Source organism: Coregonus clupeaformis, chromosome 11, assembly GCF_020615455.1.
Source record: "Coregonus clupeaformis isolate EN_2021a chromosome 11, ASM2061545v1, whole genome shotgun sequence".
Classification (NCBI taxonomy): Eukaryota; Metazoa; Chordata; class Actinopteri; order Salmoniformes; family Salmonidae; genus Coregonus; species Coregonus clupeaformis.
The window spans coordinates 23,899,144-23,915,842 of NC_059202.1; the positions used below are offsets into that span (position 1 = coordinate 23,899,144).

Genomic DNA, 16,699 nt, shown 5'->3' on the forward strand with positions numbered 1-16,699 from the left:
TCCTGGGGTCCAAACACATTAAGGCACTTACATTACATATAAAACAAAAACGATAAAACAGTACATCATATAACATTAAAAAGTCACAATTTCGTGTTATTGTACAATTATTTATTTCTTAAACTTGGAAATAACAAACATTCAAAAGACTGCTTTAAACAAACTGTACATTTATACACATGGTAAAGTAGATTTGACTGTGTTCCAGAATATTTCATGTATGACCATCCACCACCCCTTTTACCTTTCCAGAAATATCTTTAGACAATCTAAACAAATAAACAAAAACAAGGCATTTCATCCACTGCAAAAACAACAATGCAAAATTATATATTTTTCTACATTTCAGTCTTTAGTAGATTGAACTATTGTAGAAAGAAAGAGAGAGGGAGAGAGAAAGAGGAGGGAAGGCTTTAGTAGGTCATGTGTCCATTTGGATGCATCGGAGTCCATGTGGAATCTGTTCGGCGGGGCTGGAGGAAGCTCTGTCATGTTCGAGTTTTTACTGACTGAGTCGTTTTAAAGCAGTAGAGCTTGTTTTCAATTATATTGTTTTCTTTAGATCAGAACAAACTTGTAAGGAGACCAAGGAATGGATGCCACTTCAGACTATTGAGATGCATCGCCCGTATAGCGATACCCAGGGCAGCATCAGGTCCTCTATGTCTCTGTGTAGACAGAGGACATCTGGCTCAGGCTGCGGTCGAAGCTGTTCACCTGGAAGAAGATGCTCTCCTCTGGGCTGGAGGAGAACTGGCACTCCCCTGAGCCCTGGAGGTCCTGTACCAAGCTGAAGCCTGGGGGAGGAGACCACTGAATTAGAAACACAATCAAATTTGATACTACACTGTTTAGTGTGTGGGGAATAGTTGGCTTGATCAACATATATAAATAATAAAATTATTGCTTAAAGCACACACACACACTTCTCATTCAATGAACAAGGAGGGGGAAAGACAAAACGCTGAAAGAAATGACAGGGAAACAAATGAAATGTTAGAGGAGGAGAAGGAGGAAGTTGAGATGATCTATGCCAGGTCTCACCTGCAGCAGAGCCACTGCTGGTGCTGGACATGTGGAAGCCGTTGTGCTGGTGAGAAGTGTAGCCATGTGAGTCAGCTGGTACATGAACACCACTCACAGACTGTTCCATTCTGTAGGAGTCTCCAAAATGGAAGCAGCTCTGAAAGCTGCCCTGGTAATCTACAGAGAGAGGGGAGGAGAGGGTCAAGCACAGAATAACTAGAATGTACAAAGCCCCTAACACCACTGCAATTTAACTGGAACCCTTGTGGGAACGCTCAATATGGCCTCTGGACCTATAGACTTGGGTCCAGTGGGAATACCCATTTTAGTCATTCTATTTCTATCGGGTCAAGAGGGGAAGGGAAAGGGAAATAAAAGTGTCTGAAGGGGGAATTCCTTGTGACCAAACAATACGGATGATTATTGTGTTTGTAAAGTGATTCCATACATCAACTTGAAACATTGTGTGGCTTCGAGCTATTATAACGCTACATTTGTGTTAGCGCGCTAACTCTTCCAGTTCCTCCGTGTTAGCATTTGTCAATTGTCCCCCTTCTATTTTTGTACTCAAGTACGGGAGTCATGATAATGTGAAAGCAGCCTTTTCTGGAGCACTTTACGCAACTCCCCGACCACAGCGTGGTTTCAGAGACATCCACGCGTAGATCTTTAACAGGGAAAGCTGTGTTTAAGGCATTAGGGAGTGGGTCTGCAGTGACAGCTAGCTAGAGCAGCCTTAGTGGAGCAGCCTTAGAGAGCGAGAGACAGCTGACTACAGAAGGCAGCGTTTTGTTGGCTAATTCAGAGCAGAGGAGGTTCATGCCTGTGGTTTCTCCTGCTCTGTCTCTCTGACTGCAATCTTCTCTCTCTGCTCAACGCTAAACGCTCTAACAGATCCACGGAACGCGTCCCAATTCTCCGACACGGCTTCCTCCCCTTGTGTCCTTTCATGTTCATATGTTGGTAAAGTGTGAGGCATAGGCCAAGGCCAATTCAATGGAATGGAATGTTTTAAACGGTGCAGTTAGAAATGTATTTGATGCTTTTCTCTATTCCACACAAAATAAAGTTGTCAGTTCCATAAAAGTGGGGTGTTCAGAGAGTTGCAGATAGAAATCTATTACATAGAACTTCTGCATTATCTATCCTATATGAGAGAAAGTTGAGTCAGTTGTGTAATATACTGAGTGTACAAAACATTAGGAACACCTGCTCTTTCCATGACATAGACTGACCAGGTGAAAACTATGATCCCTTATTGATGTCACTTGTTAAATCCACTTAAATCAGCATAGATGAAGGGGAGGAGACAGTTTAAAGAACGATTTTTAAGCCTTTAGACAATTAAGACATAGATTGTGTATTTGTGCCATTCAGAGGGTGAATGGGCAAGACAAAATATTTAAGTGCCTTTGAACGGGGTATGGTAGTAGGTGCAAGGCGCACCAGTTTGTGTCAGGAACAGCAATGCTGTTGGGTTTTTCACGCTCAACAGTTTCCCGTGTGTATCAAGAATGGTCCACCACCCAAAGGACATCCAGCCAACTTGACACAACTGTGGGAATCATTGGAGTCAACATGGTCCAGCATCCCTGTGGAACGCTTTCGACACCTTGTAGAGTCCATGCCCCAAGGAATTGAGGCTGTTCTGAGGGCAAAAGGGGGTGCAACTCAATATTAGGAAGGTGTTCCTAATGTTTTGTACACTCAGTGTGTACATTTCTATATTCAACCAATGCTCTGAGGGTTCCAGCCACTAAATTGGCCTGTTGGTTAGCTTGGGTTGAGAGAGGCGAGACTGTGTTGGTCTGGTCTTACCGTCGCTGGCAGCCTGGTGGTGGTAGTGAGAGTAGGGCTTGTGGTGGGGGTGGAGGTTCTGCTGCTTCTCCTGAGGAGGGGAAGTGCCTGTACCCTTCATCCCTGGGGAGAGGAGAGGACCTGACACCCTGGAGGACAGAGAGAGAGAGAAAGAGAGAGAGTGAATCAATTGTCTAATTTCTCATTTTGAAATAATCAGATGCTCAAGTGCATAAATACATTGATTTCCTATTTATACACTCTGACATCTGTGGTGTCGTATGATTATTGTCACACCCTGGCTCTGGGACTCATTATGTTGAGCCAGGGTGTGTTCATTTCTATGTGTGTATTTCTATGTTGGGGGTTCTAGTTTGTTGATTTCTATGTTTGCCTGTGTGACTCCCAATCAGAGGCAACGAGTGTCAGCTGTTGGCTGGTTGTCTCTGATTGGGAGCCATATTTAAACGGTATGTTTTTCCCTTTGGGTTTGTGGGTTTTTGTTCCGTGTTCGGTCATTGATACCGTGGACGTCACGAGTCGTGTTTTGTTTTGTATTTTGACGCTTTAACTAATTAAAGTCATGTTTGTTCATCACGCTGCGCCTTGGTCTACTCCTTACCTCGACCTTGACAGAAAAACCCACCATGCAACGACCAATCAGCGTGTCCAGGGGCAGCTCTTGGGCTGGACATGGGAGGAAGCGCCGGGAGAAGAGACGGTGGAGGCGCGCCGTAGAGAGGAGCTACGGCGTGATCAGGGTCGTCGTCGGACGGTCGTGAGGCAACCCCAGAAAATTTTTAGGGGGGGGCACACGGCATGGACGACGGGGCTGACGGAGGAGAAAAGGGGGCGGATCCAGAAGGCCACCAGGCCAGGGGTACACCGCCCTGTACGTCCTGTGAGGGTAGGCATTCAGCCAGGACGGGTGGTGGCCGCTCTTCACTCCAGGCCTCCTATCCGTCTCCACAGCCCGGTTCGGCCTGTCCCTGCTCTACGCACCAAGCCTACGGTGTGCGTCGACAGCCCAGCCCGGCCTGTCCCTGCTCCACGCACTAAACCTACGGTGTGCGTCGCCAGCCCAGTCCGGCCTGTCCCTGCTCCACGCACCAAGCCTACGGTGTGCGTCGCCAGCCCAGCCCGGCCTGTCCCTGCTCTACGCACCAAGCCTACGGTGTGCGTCGCCAGCCCAGTCCGGCCTGTCCCTGCTCCACGCACCAGGCCTACGGTGTGCGTCGACAGCCCAGCCCGGCCTGTTCCTGCTCCACGCACCAAGCCTACGGTGTGCGTCGACAGCCCGGTCCGGCCTGTTCCTGCCACCCGCACCAAGTCTACGGTGCGCGTCGCCAGCCCGACCCGGCCTGTTCCTGTCACCCGCACCAAGTCTACGGTGCGCGTCGCCAGCCCGACCCGGCCTGTTCCTGCCACTGCACCAAACCTACGGTGCGGCCGCCAGCCCGGTCCGGCCTGTTCCTGCCACTCGCACTAAGCCAGGGGTGCGAGAAGTCAGCCTGGTAAGGCCCGTTCCTTCTCCACGCACCAAGCCAGGGGTGCGAGTCGTCAGCCTGGTAAGGCCCGTTCCTCCTCCACGCATCAAGCCAGGGGTGCGCGTCGTCAGCCTGGTAAGGCCCGTTCCTCCTCCACGCACCCAAGCCAGGGGTGCGAGTCGACAGCCTGGTTAGGATCGCTCCTGTTAAGTCCAGTCCTGCTCCAGCCGGCGGGGCCAGACTGGACCAGGGGTACTATGGGGGGTGTATTGGAGGGTGGTGGTCAAGGCCGGAGCCAGAACCGCCGCCGAGGAGGTATGCCCGCCCCGCCCTCCCCTGGTTTGTTTAGTTGAGGCGCGGTCGCAGTCCGCGCCTTTAGGGGGGGGTACTGTCACACCCTGGCTCTGGGACTCATTATGTTGAGCCAGGGTGTGTTCATTTCTATGTGTGTATTTCTATGTTGGGGGTTCTAGTTTGTGTATTGTCTATGTTGCCTGTGTGACTCCCAATCAGAGGCAACGAGTGTCAGCTGTTGGCTGGTTGTCTCTGATTGGGAGCCATATTTAAACTGTATGTTTTTCCCTTTGGGTTTGTGGGTTTTTGTTCCGTGTTCGGTCATTGATACCGTGGACGTCACGAGTCGTGTTTTGTTTTGTATTTTGACGCTTTAACTAATTAAAGTCATGTTTGTTCATCACGCTGCGCCTTGGTCTACTCCTTACCTCGACCTTGACAAGTATCTTTATCAAACGTCTTGCTTGATCAAAGTGCTATGTACTACGCAGCATATTATCTAACCAACACACTGGAGCAGTTAAAGGATTTTGAACGGCCCTAATAGTATGTTGTACAGTATGTAGTCAGTGAATGGAAACTTCCCACAATCCTCCATCTACCACATATTATGATCTAAAGTCAACAAACACCAGAGCATGCATTCGACTGAAAGCCCCCCCGTGCCTTGTGGCCTCGGAGGAGAAAGCCTATTCGTGTTTACATTTTGCAATATTTTAGACAAGGCATTTGAGCATGACATGTTTGTGACATAGCGTACCCTAACGGCTCGGGGCGGGCGAGCAACAACCAAGGCTTTCTGGATTTAGATTAAATAAATTAAGCTTCGTCCCTGGTGGTATTAGACACAGATGTGTACAAACAAATCTTTATAAATGTTAAGCAGAATAGCTCCAACTAGACGAGACTGTGCCAATACCCAAAAGATCTGTGGAGTGTATTGTTCTTCAGGGCACACTTCAAAGAGTCACACTTTGCATTGAGCGCACCAATTTTCAGAGAGGAAAGAAAAACAACAACAAGTGAATTGCTTTTTATTCAGAGTTATAACTAACAGATGGGATGTTTTTCCAACCTTTCCAATTAGAACCATACAGATGTAGGATCTTAATTTGAGGCAGTTTGCTACAGCAGGAAAATAATCCTGGAGCTACAGGAAATATGAATAACAGTGAGGGGAAAAAAAGTATTTGATCCCCTGCTGATTTTGTACGTTTGCCCACTGACAAAGAAATGATCAGTCTATAATTTTAATGGTAGGTTTATTTGAACAGTGAGAGACAGAATAACAACAAAAAAATCCAGAAAAACGCATGTCAAAAATGTTATAAATTGATTTGCATTTTAATGAGGGAAATAAGTATTTGACCCCTCTGTAAAACATGACTTAGTACTTGGTGGCAAAACCCTTGTTGGCAATAACAGAGGTCAGACGTTTCTTGTAGTTGGCCACCAGGTTTGCACACATCTCAGGAGGGATTTTGTACCACTCCTCTTTGCAGATCTTCTCCAAGTCATTAAGGTTTCGAGGCTGACGTTTGGCAACTCGAATCTTCAGCTCCCTCCACAGATTTTCTATGGGATTAAGGTCTGGAGACTGGCTAGGCCACTCCAGGACCTTAATGTGCTTCTTATTGAGCCACTCCTTTGTTGCCTTGGCTGTGTGTTTTGGGTCATTGTCATGCTGGAATACCCATCCACGACCCATTTTCAATGCCCTGGCTGAGGGAAGGAGGTTCTCACCCAAGATTTGACAGTACATGGCCCTGTCCATCGTCCCTTTGATGCGGTGAAGTTGTCCTATCCCCAAGCAGAAAAATACCCCCAAAGCATAATGTTTCCACCTCCATGTTTGACGGTGGGGATGGTGTTCTTGGGGTCATAGGCAGCATTCCTCCTCCTCCAAACACGGCGAGTTGAGTTGATGCCAAAAAGCTCAATTTTGGTCTCATCTGACCACAACTTTCACCCAGTTCTCCTCTGAATCATTCAGATCGTGGATGGGTATTCCAGCATGACAATGACCCAAAACACACAGCCAAGGCAACAAAGGAGTGGCTCAAGAAGAAGCACATTAAGGTCCTGGAGTGGCCTAGCCAGTCTCCAGACCTTAATCCCATAGAAAATCTGTGGAGGGAGCTGAAGATTCGAGTTGCCATACGTCAGCCTCGAAACCTTAATGACTTGGAGAAGATCTGCAAAGAGGAGTGGGACAAAATTCCTCCTGAGATGTGTGCAAACCTGGTGGCCAACTACAAGAAACGTCTGACCCCCAACAAGGGTTTTGCCACCAAGTACTAAGTCATGTTTTACAGAGGGGTCAAATACTTATTTCCCTCATTAAAATGCAAATCAATTTATAACATTTTTGACATGCGTTTTTCTGGATTTTGTTGTTGTTATTCTGTCTCTCACTGTTCAAATAAACCTACCATTAAAACTATAGACTGATCATTTCTTTGTCAGTGGGCAAACGTACAAAATCAGCAGGGGATCAAATACCATTTTCTCTCACTGTATTATGCAGATTATAATTCATGGAAATGTTTTGCAGGGGTTGATACATTTTTCATTAGGGCAAATCAGATCTGAAATGTTAAAGTGGAAATTACAAACTTTAGAAGCCTTTTTAAACCTGGAATACACTACAAGTTTGCATTTCCTGCTGTGCAGGAAAATTCCTGCAACAACCGGATGATCAAATTAAGATAAGGCATCTGTAGCTACGCTGCTAGGACGTTGGAAAAACCTGCAATCAACGTGAAAAACAAATCATGGAATTGGGTGGGTTTCGGTGAACTTCGTTATGAAGCGTTATGAAATCAGATTGTCAATGCACTCTTAGAAAAAAGGGTGGTATCTAGAACCTAAAAGGGTTCTTCAGCTACTGTCCCCATAGGAGAACCCTTTGAATAACCCTTTTTGGTTCTAGGTAGAACCCTTTTTGCTTCCATGTAGGTCCCTTTCCACAGAGGGTTCTACGTGGAACCAGAAAGGGTTTTCCTATGGGGACAGCCAAAGAACCCTTTAGGAACCCTTTTTTCTAAGCGTGTAGGACACCACATCCTCTTCCGTAAATAATGTCACAGGAACAATCACTTCGATGTCATCCATCCATCCAGTCTTATAGTCAGAGCTATAATGCAACGCCCCCTTTATTACATTGTAATACAGTCAATAATGTGAAGAATATGCTTACAGTATGAGTATCAAAAGAGTGAAAACTCTGGCTCTGGGTGATATCATATCATGCCTTTTGAGTGCATTTCAACTAAATTGGTCTTCTTCTCTGCTCCAAACACACACGTCTTTAACATTCTTAAACTACAGTCCAGACCAGATAGATATGAACCCCTCCATAAGCGAGAGGCCTAATCTCCTCACAAATATTTAACAGCCACTTAGTACCCTCTTCCAGTTGCATTTCTGGAATGCCAACACACAAACTGTTGCTCTGTTACCATGTGCCGTGGATGGATGCATATGGTTTGTAGTACGAGCTCTGTGAATGTGATGACAGAGTTGCTGGAGGCAGCAGAGCCCACAGATGACGTAGCTCTAACCTTGTGAGAGAGCTAGCTCAGTGACAAGGCCAGTACCACGCGGTGCTAAGACGCTACCTGGTAGACACTTTGTACACTCCACAGGAACAGATGAATAACCCCTAAGGTTGATGTCCGTGCCCCCGCGGAAATCTAATTAGCAAAATACAAAAATACCCATACAAATCTGAGATAAGCTAGCTGTTTTTTGGCATTGGATGCATCTCAATCCACTACTTAAGTAGTTTCTTGGGGTATCTGTACTTTACTTTACTATTTATATTTTTTATTACTTTTACTTTTACTTCACTACATTCCTAAAGAAAATATTGTACTTTTTAGTCAATACATTTTCCCTGATAACCAAAAGTACTCATTACATTTTGAATGCTTAGCAGGACAGGAAAATGGTCAAATTCATGCACTTATCAAGAGAACACATGCCTACACATCCCTACTGCCTCTGGCCTGGCGGACTCAGTAAACACAAATGCATCTTTTGTAAATAATCTCTGAGTTTTGGAGTGTGCCCCTGGCTATCCGTACATTTTCAAAACAAGAAACTGTTGCCGTCTGCTTTGCTTAATATAAGGAATTTTAAGTGATTTATACTTTTACTTTACCTTTTGAAAGTATATTTTAGCAATTACATTTACTTTTGATACTTAAGTATATTTAAAACCAAATACTTTTAGACTTTTACTCAAGTAGTATTTTACTGGCTGACTTTCACTTTTACTTGAGTAACTTTCTATTAAGGTATCTATACTTTTAAGTATGACAATTGGGTACTTTTTCCACCACTGTCCACCTATGTAACACTATGAAAGGTGACAGCTAGAGCGGTGTTTGTCAGACCATGAGACATCCCAAAAATCGGTATTCTCACAAAATCGTCTGTAGCGTCCGAACGGTTTGGCCTACAAAACTATTATTCAATGTGTTTTTACGGGCTAATAGCAGTAAGGCGCAAACATTTTCTTCATCAAAATATTTTTTCTATATTTTTTTGGGATACTTCAAGGGGTCTTAAAATTCAAAATCAAATAGCTAAATGATCCTTGGTATGACCTTCTTAAAACAATTCCATATAGCTTAGTAGAAGCACCCCCCTCTCCCCCGACAGGGCTTGGACTCTAGGGGGTTACAGGCACAGCCAGGGCTCCCTTGAAAAAGTTATTCTTACCTCAATGGGACTTACCTGGTTAAATAAAGGATTAAAAAAATAAAAGTGATAAAATAGAGATATGAGTCAAAGATAGTTCTTTAGAGTGTGACCATATAATATTTATCTATTTGGAACCTATCCATGTACTAACCATGGACTCAGGCCCGTCTTTTTTCAGCTACTGAAGCTCAGCCAAAAGCAAAACCCTCTCTCACCTGCCTCTTGAGCTTAGAGAGCCACACACCTCTCCACTGAAGACACTCAGAAACATTTGAACCAACGCAGTGTTGACCCAACATTTTCTCCCTGCATAGCGTTAGCATTAGCACTTAGCGCGGCCCCACACTAGCGGCGAGCGTGGTTAATCCGTCCGCTGGCACAGGCCCAGCACCGCCGCCATGTGTTTCTGCAGAGAGCGGCGCTCCCCCAGGAGGTGCTGTCAGCACAAACTCAGGAAACAGTTATACTGTTCATATTTTTACAAGCAGCCTCTATGTGCAGCTAAAGTGAATCATAAACTAATCACTGCCAGCTGTGGCCCGCGCTCAGGCTCAAGGAATGAGGGGAATCTTTTATATGCTGCACAGAGTATACATTTCTCCCCTGGTATTCACCTTCCCTGATCATCATCCTCCTTCTCCTCCTCCTCCTCCTCCTCTCTTGACAGCCTTTTTCCAGCCAGCTAGCCACCCCTTACCCCTTCTTCTGCTGTGAGAGAGTGGTTGACCCCTGACCTCTGACTTCTAGGTAGATTGACAGAGAGGCTGCTACCAGATAGGCTATTGACCGAGATCAGGGTGGATGATGAGGGCTAGGGGTGAGATGTTGGGGTGAGGGTTTCAGATCGATGATGAGGGCTAGGGGTGAGATGTTGGGGTGAGGGTTTCAGATCGATGATGAGGGCTAGGGGTGAGATGTTGGGGTGAGGGTTTCAAATCGATGATGAGGGCTAGGGGTGAGATGTTGGGGTGAGGGTTTCAGATCGATGATGAGGGCTAGGGGTGAGATGTTGGGGTGAGGGTTTCAGATTGAAGGGGGAAGAGAGTGAGTGTAAAAGAACTGAGAGGCAAATGTTTGTGAGAACTCACTGCTTGAAGCATTCAGCCAGAGCGTCTTTGACACAGCTTACTGGCAATAGTACGGTGGATAGGGCTCAGCGACTATGACTCAGTTTACCTGACTTATTTGACTCAGTTTACCTGACTTAGGGAATATGACTCAGTTTACTTGATTTAGGGAATAGGACTCAGTTTACCTGACTTATATGACTCAGTAAATATGACTCAATGAAATACGTTGAAGTGAAAATGATTCCGGGAAAACGATTTGATTCAGCAGACATACAGTTGAAGTCGGAAGTTTACATACACCTTAGCCAAATACATTTAAACTCAGTTTTTCACAATTCCTGACATTTAATCCTAGTAACAATTCCCTGTCTTAGGTCAGTTAGGATCACCACTTCATTTTAAGAATGTGAAATGTCAGAATAATAGTAGAGAGAATGATTTATTTCAGCTTTTATTTCTTTCATCACATTCCCAGTGGGTCAGAAGTTTACATACACTCAATTAGTATTTGGTAGCCTTCCACAACTTTTAACTTGGGTCAAACGTTTTGGGTAGCCTTCCTCAAGCTTCACACAATAAGTTGGGTGAATTCTTGCCCATTCCTCCTGACAGAGCTGGTGTAACTGAGTCAGGTTTGTAGGCCTCCTTGATCGCACACGCCTTTCCAGTTATGCCCACAAATGTTCTATAGGATTGATGTCAGGGCTTTGTGATGGCCACTCCAATACCTTGTCTTTGTTGTCCTTAAGCCATTTTGCCACAACTTTGGAAGTATGCTTGGGGTCATTGTCCTTTTGGAAGACCCATTTGCGACCAAGCTTTAATTTCTTGACTGATGTCTTGAGATGTTGCTTCAATATATTCACATAATTTTCCTTCCTCATGATTCCATCTATTTTGTGAAGTGCACCAGTCCCTCCTGCAGCAAAGCACCCCCACAGCATGATGCTGCCACCCAAGTGCTTCACTGTTGGGATGGTGTTCTTCGGCTTGCAAGCAACCCCCTTTTTCCTCCAAACATAGCGATGGTCATTATGGCCAAACAGTTCTATTTTTGTTTCATCAGACCAGAGGACATTTCTCCAAAAAGTACGATCTTTGTCCCTATGTGCAGTTGCAAACCGTAGTCTGGCTTTTATATGGCGGTTTTGGAGCAGTGGCTTCTTCCTTGCTGAGCAGCCTTTCAGGTTATGTCAATATAGGATTCATTTTACTGTAGATATAGATACTTTTGTACCTGTTTCCTCCAGCATCTTCACAAGGTCCTTTGCTGTTGTTCTGGGATTGATTTGCACTTTTCGCACCAAAGTACGTTCATCTCTAGGAGACAGAACGCGTCTCCTTCCTGAGCGGTATGACGGCTGCGTGGTCCCATGGTGTTTATACTTGCAAACTATTGTTTGTACAGAACGTGATACCTTCAGGTGTTTGGAAATTTCTCCCAAGGATGAACCAGACTCTTGGCTGATTTCTTTTGATTTTCCCATGATGTCAAGCAAAGAGGCAATGAGTTTGAAGGTAGGTCTTGAAATACATCCACAGGTACACCTCCAATTGACTCAAATGATGTCAATTAGCCTATCAGAAGCTTCTAAAGCCATGACATCATTTTCTGGAATTTTCCAAGCTGTTTAAAGGCACAGTCAACTTAGTGTATGTAAACTTCTGACCCACTGGAATTGTGATACAGTGAATTATAAGTGAAATAATCTGTCTGTAAACAATTGTTGGAAAATTATTTGTGTCATGCACAAAGTAGATGTCCTAACCGACTTGCCAAAACTATAGTTTGTTAACAAGAAATGTATGGAGTGGTTGAAAAACGAGTTTTAATGACTCCAACCTAAGTGTATGTAAACTTCTGACCCACTGGAATTGTGATACAGTGAATTATAAGTGAAATAATCTGTCTGTAAACAATTGTTGGAAAATTATTTGTGTCATGCACAAAGTAGATGTCCTAACCGACTTGCCAAAACTATAGTTTGTTAACAAGAAATTTATGGAGTGGTTGAAAAACGAGTTTTAATGACTTCAACTGTAGATTGAGCCTTGCAATAAGCTTGGCTTCAGAACTCTTAGGACAGACCAAAAGGATCAAGACTACACATTCCAACATGGGCACTGTAACATCACCCTCGTGCCAAAACAATCCAACCAAACGTATTCACATTCCTACAACACAAGCAGGCATGTATGGAGTGACATGGACATTATCAGAACTGGATACTCCGTCTGGTTATATACAGTCTATAAGAAGCCAAAAATACAATTGGCAGTGATGCAATCCTTCACCGTTCTAGGATCTGTCCTCTAAGGCTTTGTTCCTCAGGGATAAGGGGATGGAAAGAAAAATGGAATGAGAGCACGCTGCTCTGAATGAAGATTCATGAGGAGAGCTGCTCTGCTCCTCGTTCGTCTTTAGTCACCTGCCCTTCCTGTCCCACTGGGGACCATGGATCAGACCCCTCTTCCCCCCGTCCGTCCATGGATCAGACCCCTCTTCCCTCCGTCCGTCCATGAATCAGACCCCCCTTCCCTCTGTCCGTCCATCGATCAGTCCCTCCTTCCCTTCGTCCGTCCATAGATCAGACCCCCCTTCTCCCCGTCCGTCCCCCTTCGGTGGCCCACCGTTAAGCACCTCTGATGGATGGGCTAGTGTGGCTTGGTGCGGGACGGTGGAAACACGCCTGGTTCTGGTTAGCGTGCTAAAGCCACGCGTGAGAGACGGGCCGCTCTGAGCTAACCTAACCCTATGGCCCAAACCTAAGCAGTCAAGGAGCTTTTCCTGGGCCCATATAAGCTATCTGTTAGTTTTATTGAGCTAACTGGCGGAAACACTGTAGGAAACACTGAAACACTTCATAAATGCCATCTGTTGTAAAATAATATCAATACACAGGAAAAATGCCATTATAGAAGGCACTGAATGACAACCTTTACCACCCATCACCACTATAGCTAAAGCCTTCACCAACTGTAGAATGGGCACATCTGGGAGAGGCCCCAAGTGTCTCTAGCTCCTGCTCTGAGCTTCATGTGTATACCACGGATCACAGAAAACGTATTTTAACTGGCATATTTTAATATTAGCTTCAGAAAAATGACACTGGTATTTACAAAGTAAAATGACTCTAAATGGCCCATTTGAGCCAGGGTAAACACATTTAGCTATGAGGTCAGAGGCTGCCGCAGCACTAGTCAGGTTAGTTAGCTCATTTTGTCAAAATGTTTAATGTCCTGCTAAACCGTTTGGGAAAACAAGTGTGGCGTTGCTATTGACTTTGGCAGCGGCATGTATACTCAAGGCTTTAAACATGTAATCAAATGCTCCACCTTCAGGCAAATATAAGTAGAAGTTTCATACCCAGCTTGTAGGTCCTGGCTCAGCTATCTCTCTCTCTTAGATGGGCTGATAAAGTAGTCCAGTGACCGAATGTAGTACATTTTCTTCGGTTAGATATTCGTACATTTCCTTCAGTTAGATATTCGTACATTTCCTTCGGTTAGATATTCGTACATTTCCTTCGGTTAGATATTCGTACATTTCCTTCGGTTAGATATTCGTACATATCCTTCGGTTAGATATTCGTACATTTTCTTCGGTTAGATATTCGTACATTTTATTCAGCTAGATATTCATAAATTTTCTTTGGTTAGATATTCGTACATTTTCTTTCGTTAGATATTCGTACATTTCCTTTGGTTAGATATTCCAATTTGATGAAATACACAAATTGCTGTAATTCTCGTAATGAAACGCTGTCATCGCATCACAGACGTACAGGTAGGAGCGTTGGGTGGGAAAACGGACAGACGTGAACCAGAGCGATCACTTATGTCTTACCAGATGGCACTTTATTTTCATTTGTAGGGAAACTTACTGTCCACTCACAGTGGTCTATTTCAGATGGACCTCATCAACCTTGCTGAAAAACAGATCCCGGTCTCACATCCAATATGTCATCATAGTTGTGTGTGTGTGTGCGTGTGCGCGCGCGTGCGTTCGACTGTGTGTGTGTTGTAGTGTAACTGGTGTTACAATATCCTCAGCACCCTCTTTTCACTTTCCGTCTCTCTCCAAGTAGCAGTATTTGTATGTAGTACTACGTACCAAGAAGTCCTGAAACCGCATTGTAATTCTACAGAGCTCTATTCCTGCTGTTAATGCTTGAAAAAACATATAACCTTCCAGAAAGTACCCGGTCTAACATGACAACTCATTGCAGCTCCAGCACGTTTACAAAGGTTACGGTTCCATGTCTGCTTTTCTCACTGTTTATGCTGGAAACGGACCTGTCCACCATGTCTTACGCCAAATTCACAAGTAATCATGTGTGTTTCCTAGAATTTATCTTGTTATACACACACACACACACACACACACACACCTATTCTCACAGTCACACAGACACACACACCAATCTAAGTAAAACAATTATTTTGTTACCATTTTTGCCATGCTTGATTGTATCCCAATTGCCTCCCAATGATTTTTAATGCTGAAAAGGCTATTTTTCTCTCTCTGGTTTTCACCCTGTTGTGTTGTACAGCACACACAGTGCCTCCTGGTGACAGGTTGGCTTTGTTACTGTGCTCTGCTGGATCTCATAGACACTAATAGGAAACATGCTGAGAGAGTGAGAGCATCTAGATCTTCTGCACAGATTCTGTCAGACCTGGGCCCTGACAGTAAATCTCAGTAAGACAAAAATAATGGTGTTCCAAAAAAAGGTTGCCAGGACCACAAATACAAATTCCATCTAGACACCGTTGCCCTAGAGCACACAAAAAAACGATACATACCTCGGCCTAAACATCAGCGCCACAGGTAACTTCCACAACGCTGTGAACGATCTGAGAGACAAGGCAAGAAGGGCCTTCTATGCCATCAAAAGGAACATACAATTCGACATACCAATTAGGATCTGGCTAAAAATACTTGAATCAGTTATAGAACCCATTGCCCGTTATGGTTGTGAGGTCTGGGGTCCGCTCACCAACCAAGAATTCACAAAATGGGACAAACACCAAATTGAGTCTGCAAAAATATCCTCAGTGTACAACGAAAAACACCAAATAATGCATGCAGAGCAGAATTAGGCTGATACCCGCTAATTATCAAAATCCAGAAAAGAGATGTTAAATTCTATAACCACATAAAAGGAAGCAATTCCCAAACCTTCCGAAACAAAGCCATCACCTACAGAGAGATGAACCTGGAGAAGAGTCCCCTAAGCAAGCTGTTCCTGGGGCTCTGTTCACAAACAGAGCCCACAGAGCCCCAGGACAACAACACAATTAGACCCAACCAAATCATGAGAAAACAAAAAGAGAATTACTTGACACATTGGAAAGAATTAACAAAAACACAGAGCAAACTAGAATGCTATTTGGCCCTAAACAGAGAGTACACAGTGGCAGAATACCTGACCACTGTGACTGACCCAAACTTAAGGAAAGCTTTGACTATGTACAGACTCAGTGAGCATAGCCTTGCTATTGAGAAAGGCTGCCGTAGGTAGACCTCTCTCTCTCTCTCTCTCTCTCTCGCGCTCTCTCTCTCTCTCTCTCTCTCTCTCAAGAGATTTGTGTGGATTTTTGGGGAAGTTTCTACACAATTTAAAAACTCTAAAATGCTATTTGGAGAACAGCAAAAACAAACAGAATTGACCCCATCCATTAATTATCACCGCAATATTAAGTTTAACGGTAGGTGGAACGGCACACACAATGTCAACCACTACACAATCTCATCATAAATTGACTGATTTGCTTGTGGAACGAAGCATACAGTGCAACGTGGAATAGATGCACACTACATGCTATCAAGTCACTACAAGGCAAACATCAGCAGGCGGCGCGTGAGTTTCAAGTTTGGGGAAGCCATTTATTCACCATAAAATTGCACCTTTATAATAAAGGATTGCATGCATATCATCACGTTTGCAGACTAATGTCAGATAGGCTACTATTCTTAATGTGATGAGTAGATTGCATAGTCATAATTAAGGCTAATAATATAAGTCAATCACTATTAGCAAAACAGACAGCTCTGAACTGTGCATGCCTGAGCGGCCTGGTGTTATAGGACTAATCAGAGACGTTGCTTCTCCTTTCTTTGCATGTGAAAAATGTTGCATTCTATATACACATTTCATGCAATTCTACTTAACTTTACATGACACATAAGCAACATATCCCTGGTGAGCGTGTTCACGGTCCTTATCATTGGCTCAAATTAATATCTTACATCTGTATGACGTCGATCTAGCCTGGAGGAGGGAATTATTGACCCAAACTTTCCAGTGGTGC

The 16,699-nt window shown here is 44.4% G+C and overlaps 1 protein-coding gene across 1 annotated transcript in view; it reads right to left on the reverse strand.

The window, feature by feature from the left end:
- Window positions 1–96: 96 nt before the first annotated feature.
- Window positions 97–16,699, reverse strand: part of LOC121576557 (zinc finger protein GLIS1) — a 135,325-nt gene continuing 118,722 nt past the window's right edge. Inside the window, exons 9-11 of the mRNA XM_041889792.2 lie at window positions 2,845–2,972; window positions 1,045–1,203; window positions 97–797 (exon numbers count right to left, since the gene is read on the reverse strand). Of these exons, the coding sequence (XP_041745726.1) occupies window positions 661–797; window positions 1,045–1,203; window positions 2,845–2,972 (424 nt within the window). The 3' untranslated portion in view covers window positions 97–660. The remainder of the gene's footprint in view (window positions 798–1,044; window positions 1,204–2,844; window positions 2,973–16,699) is intronic.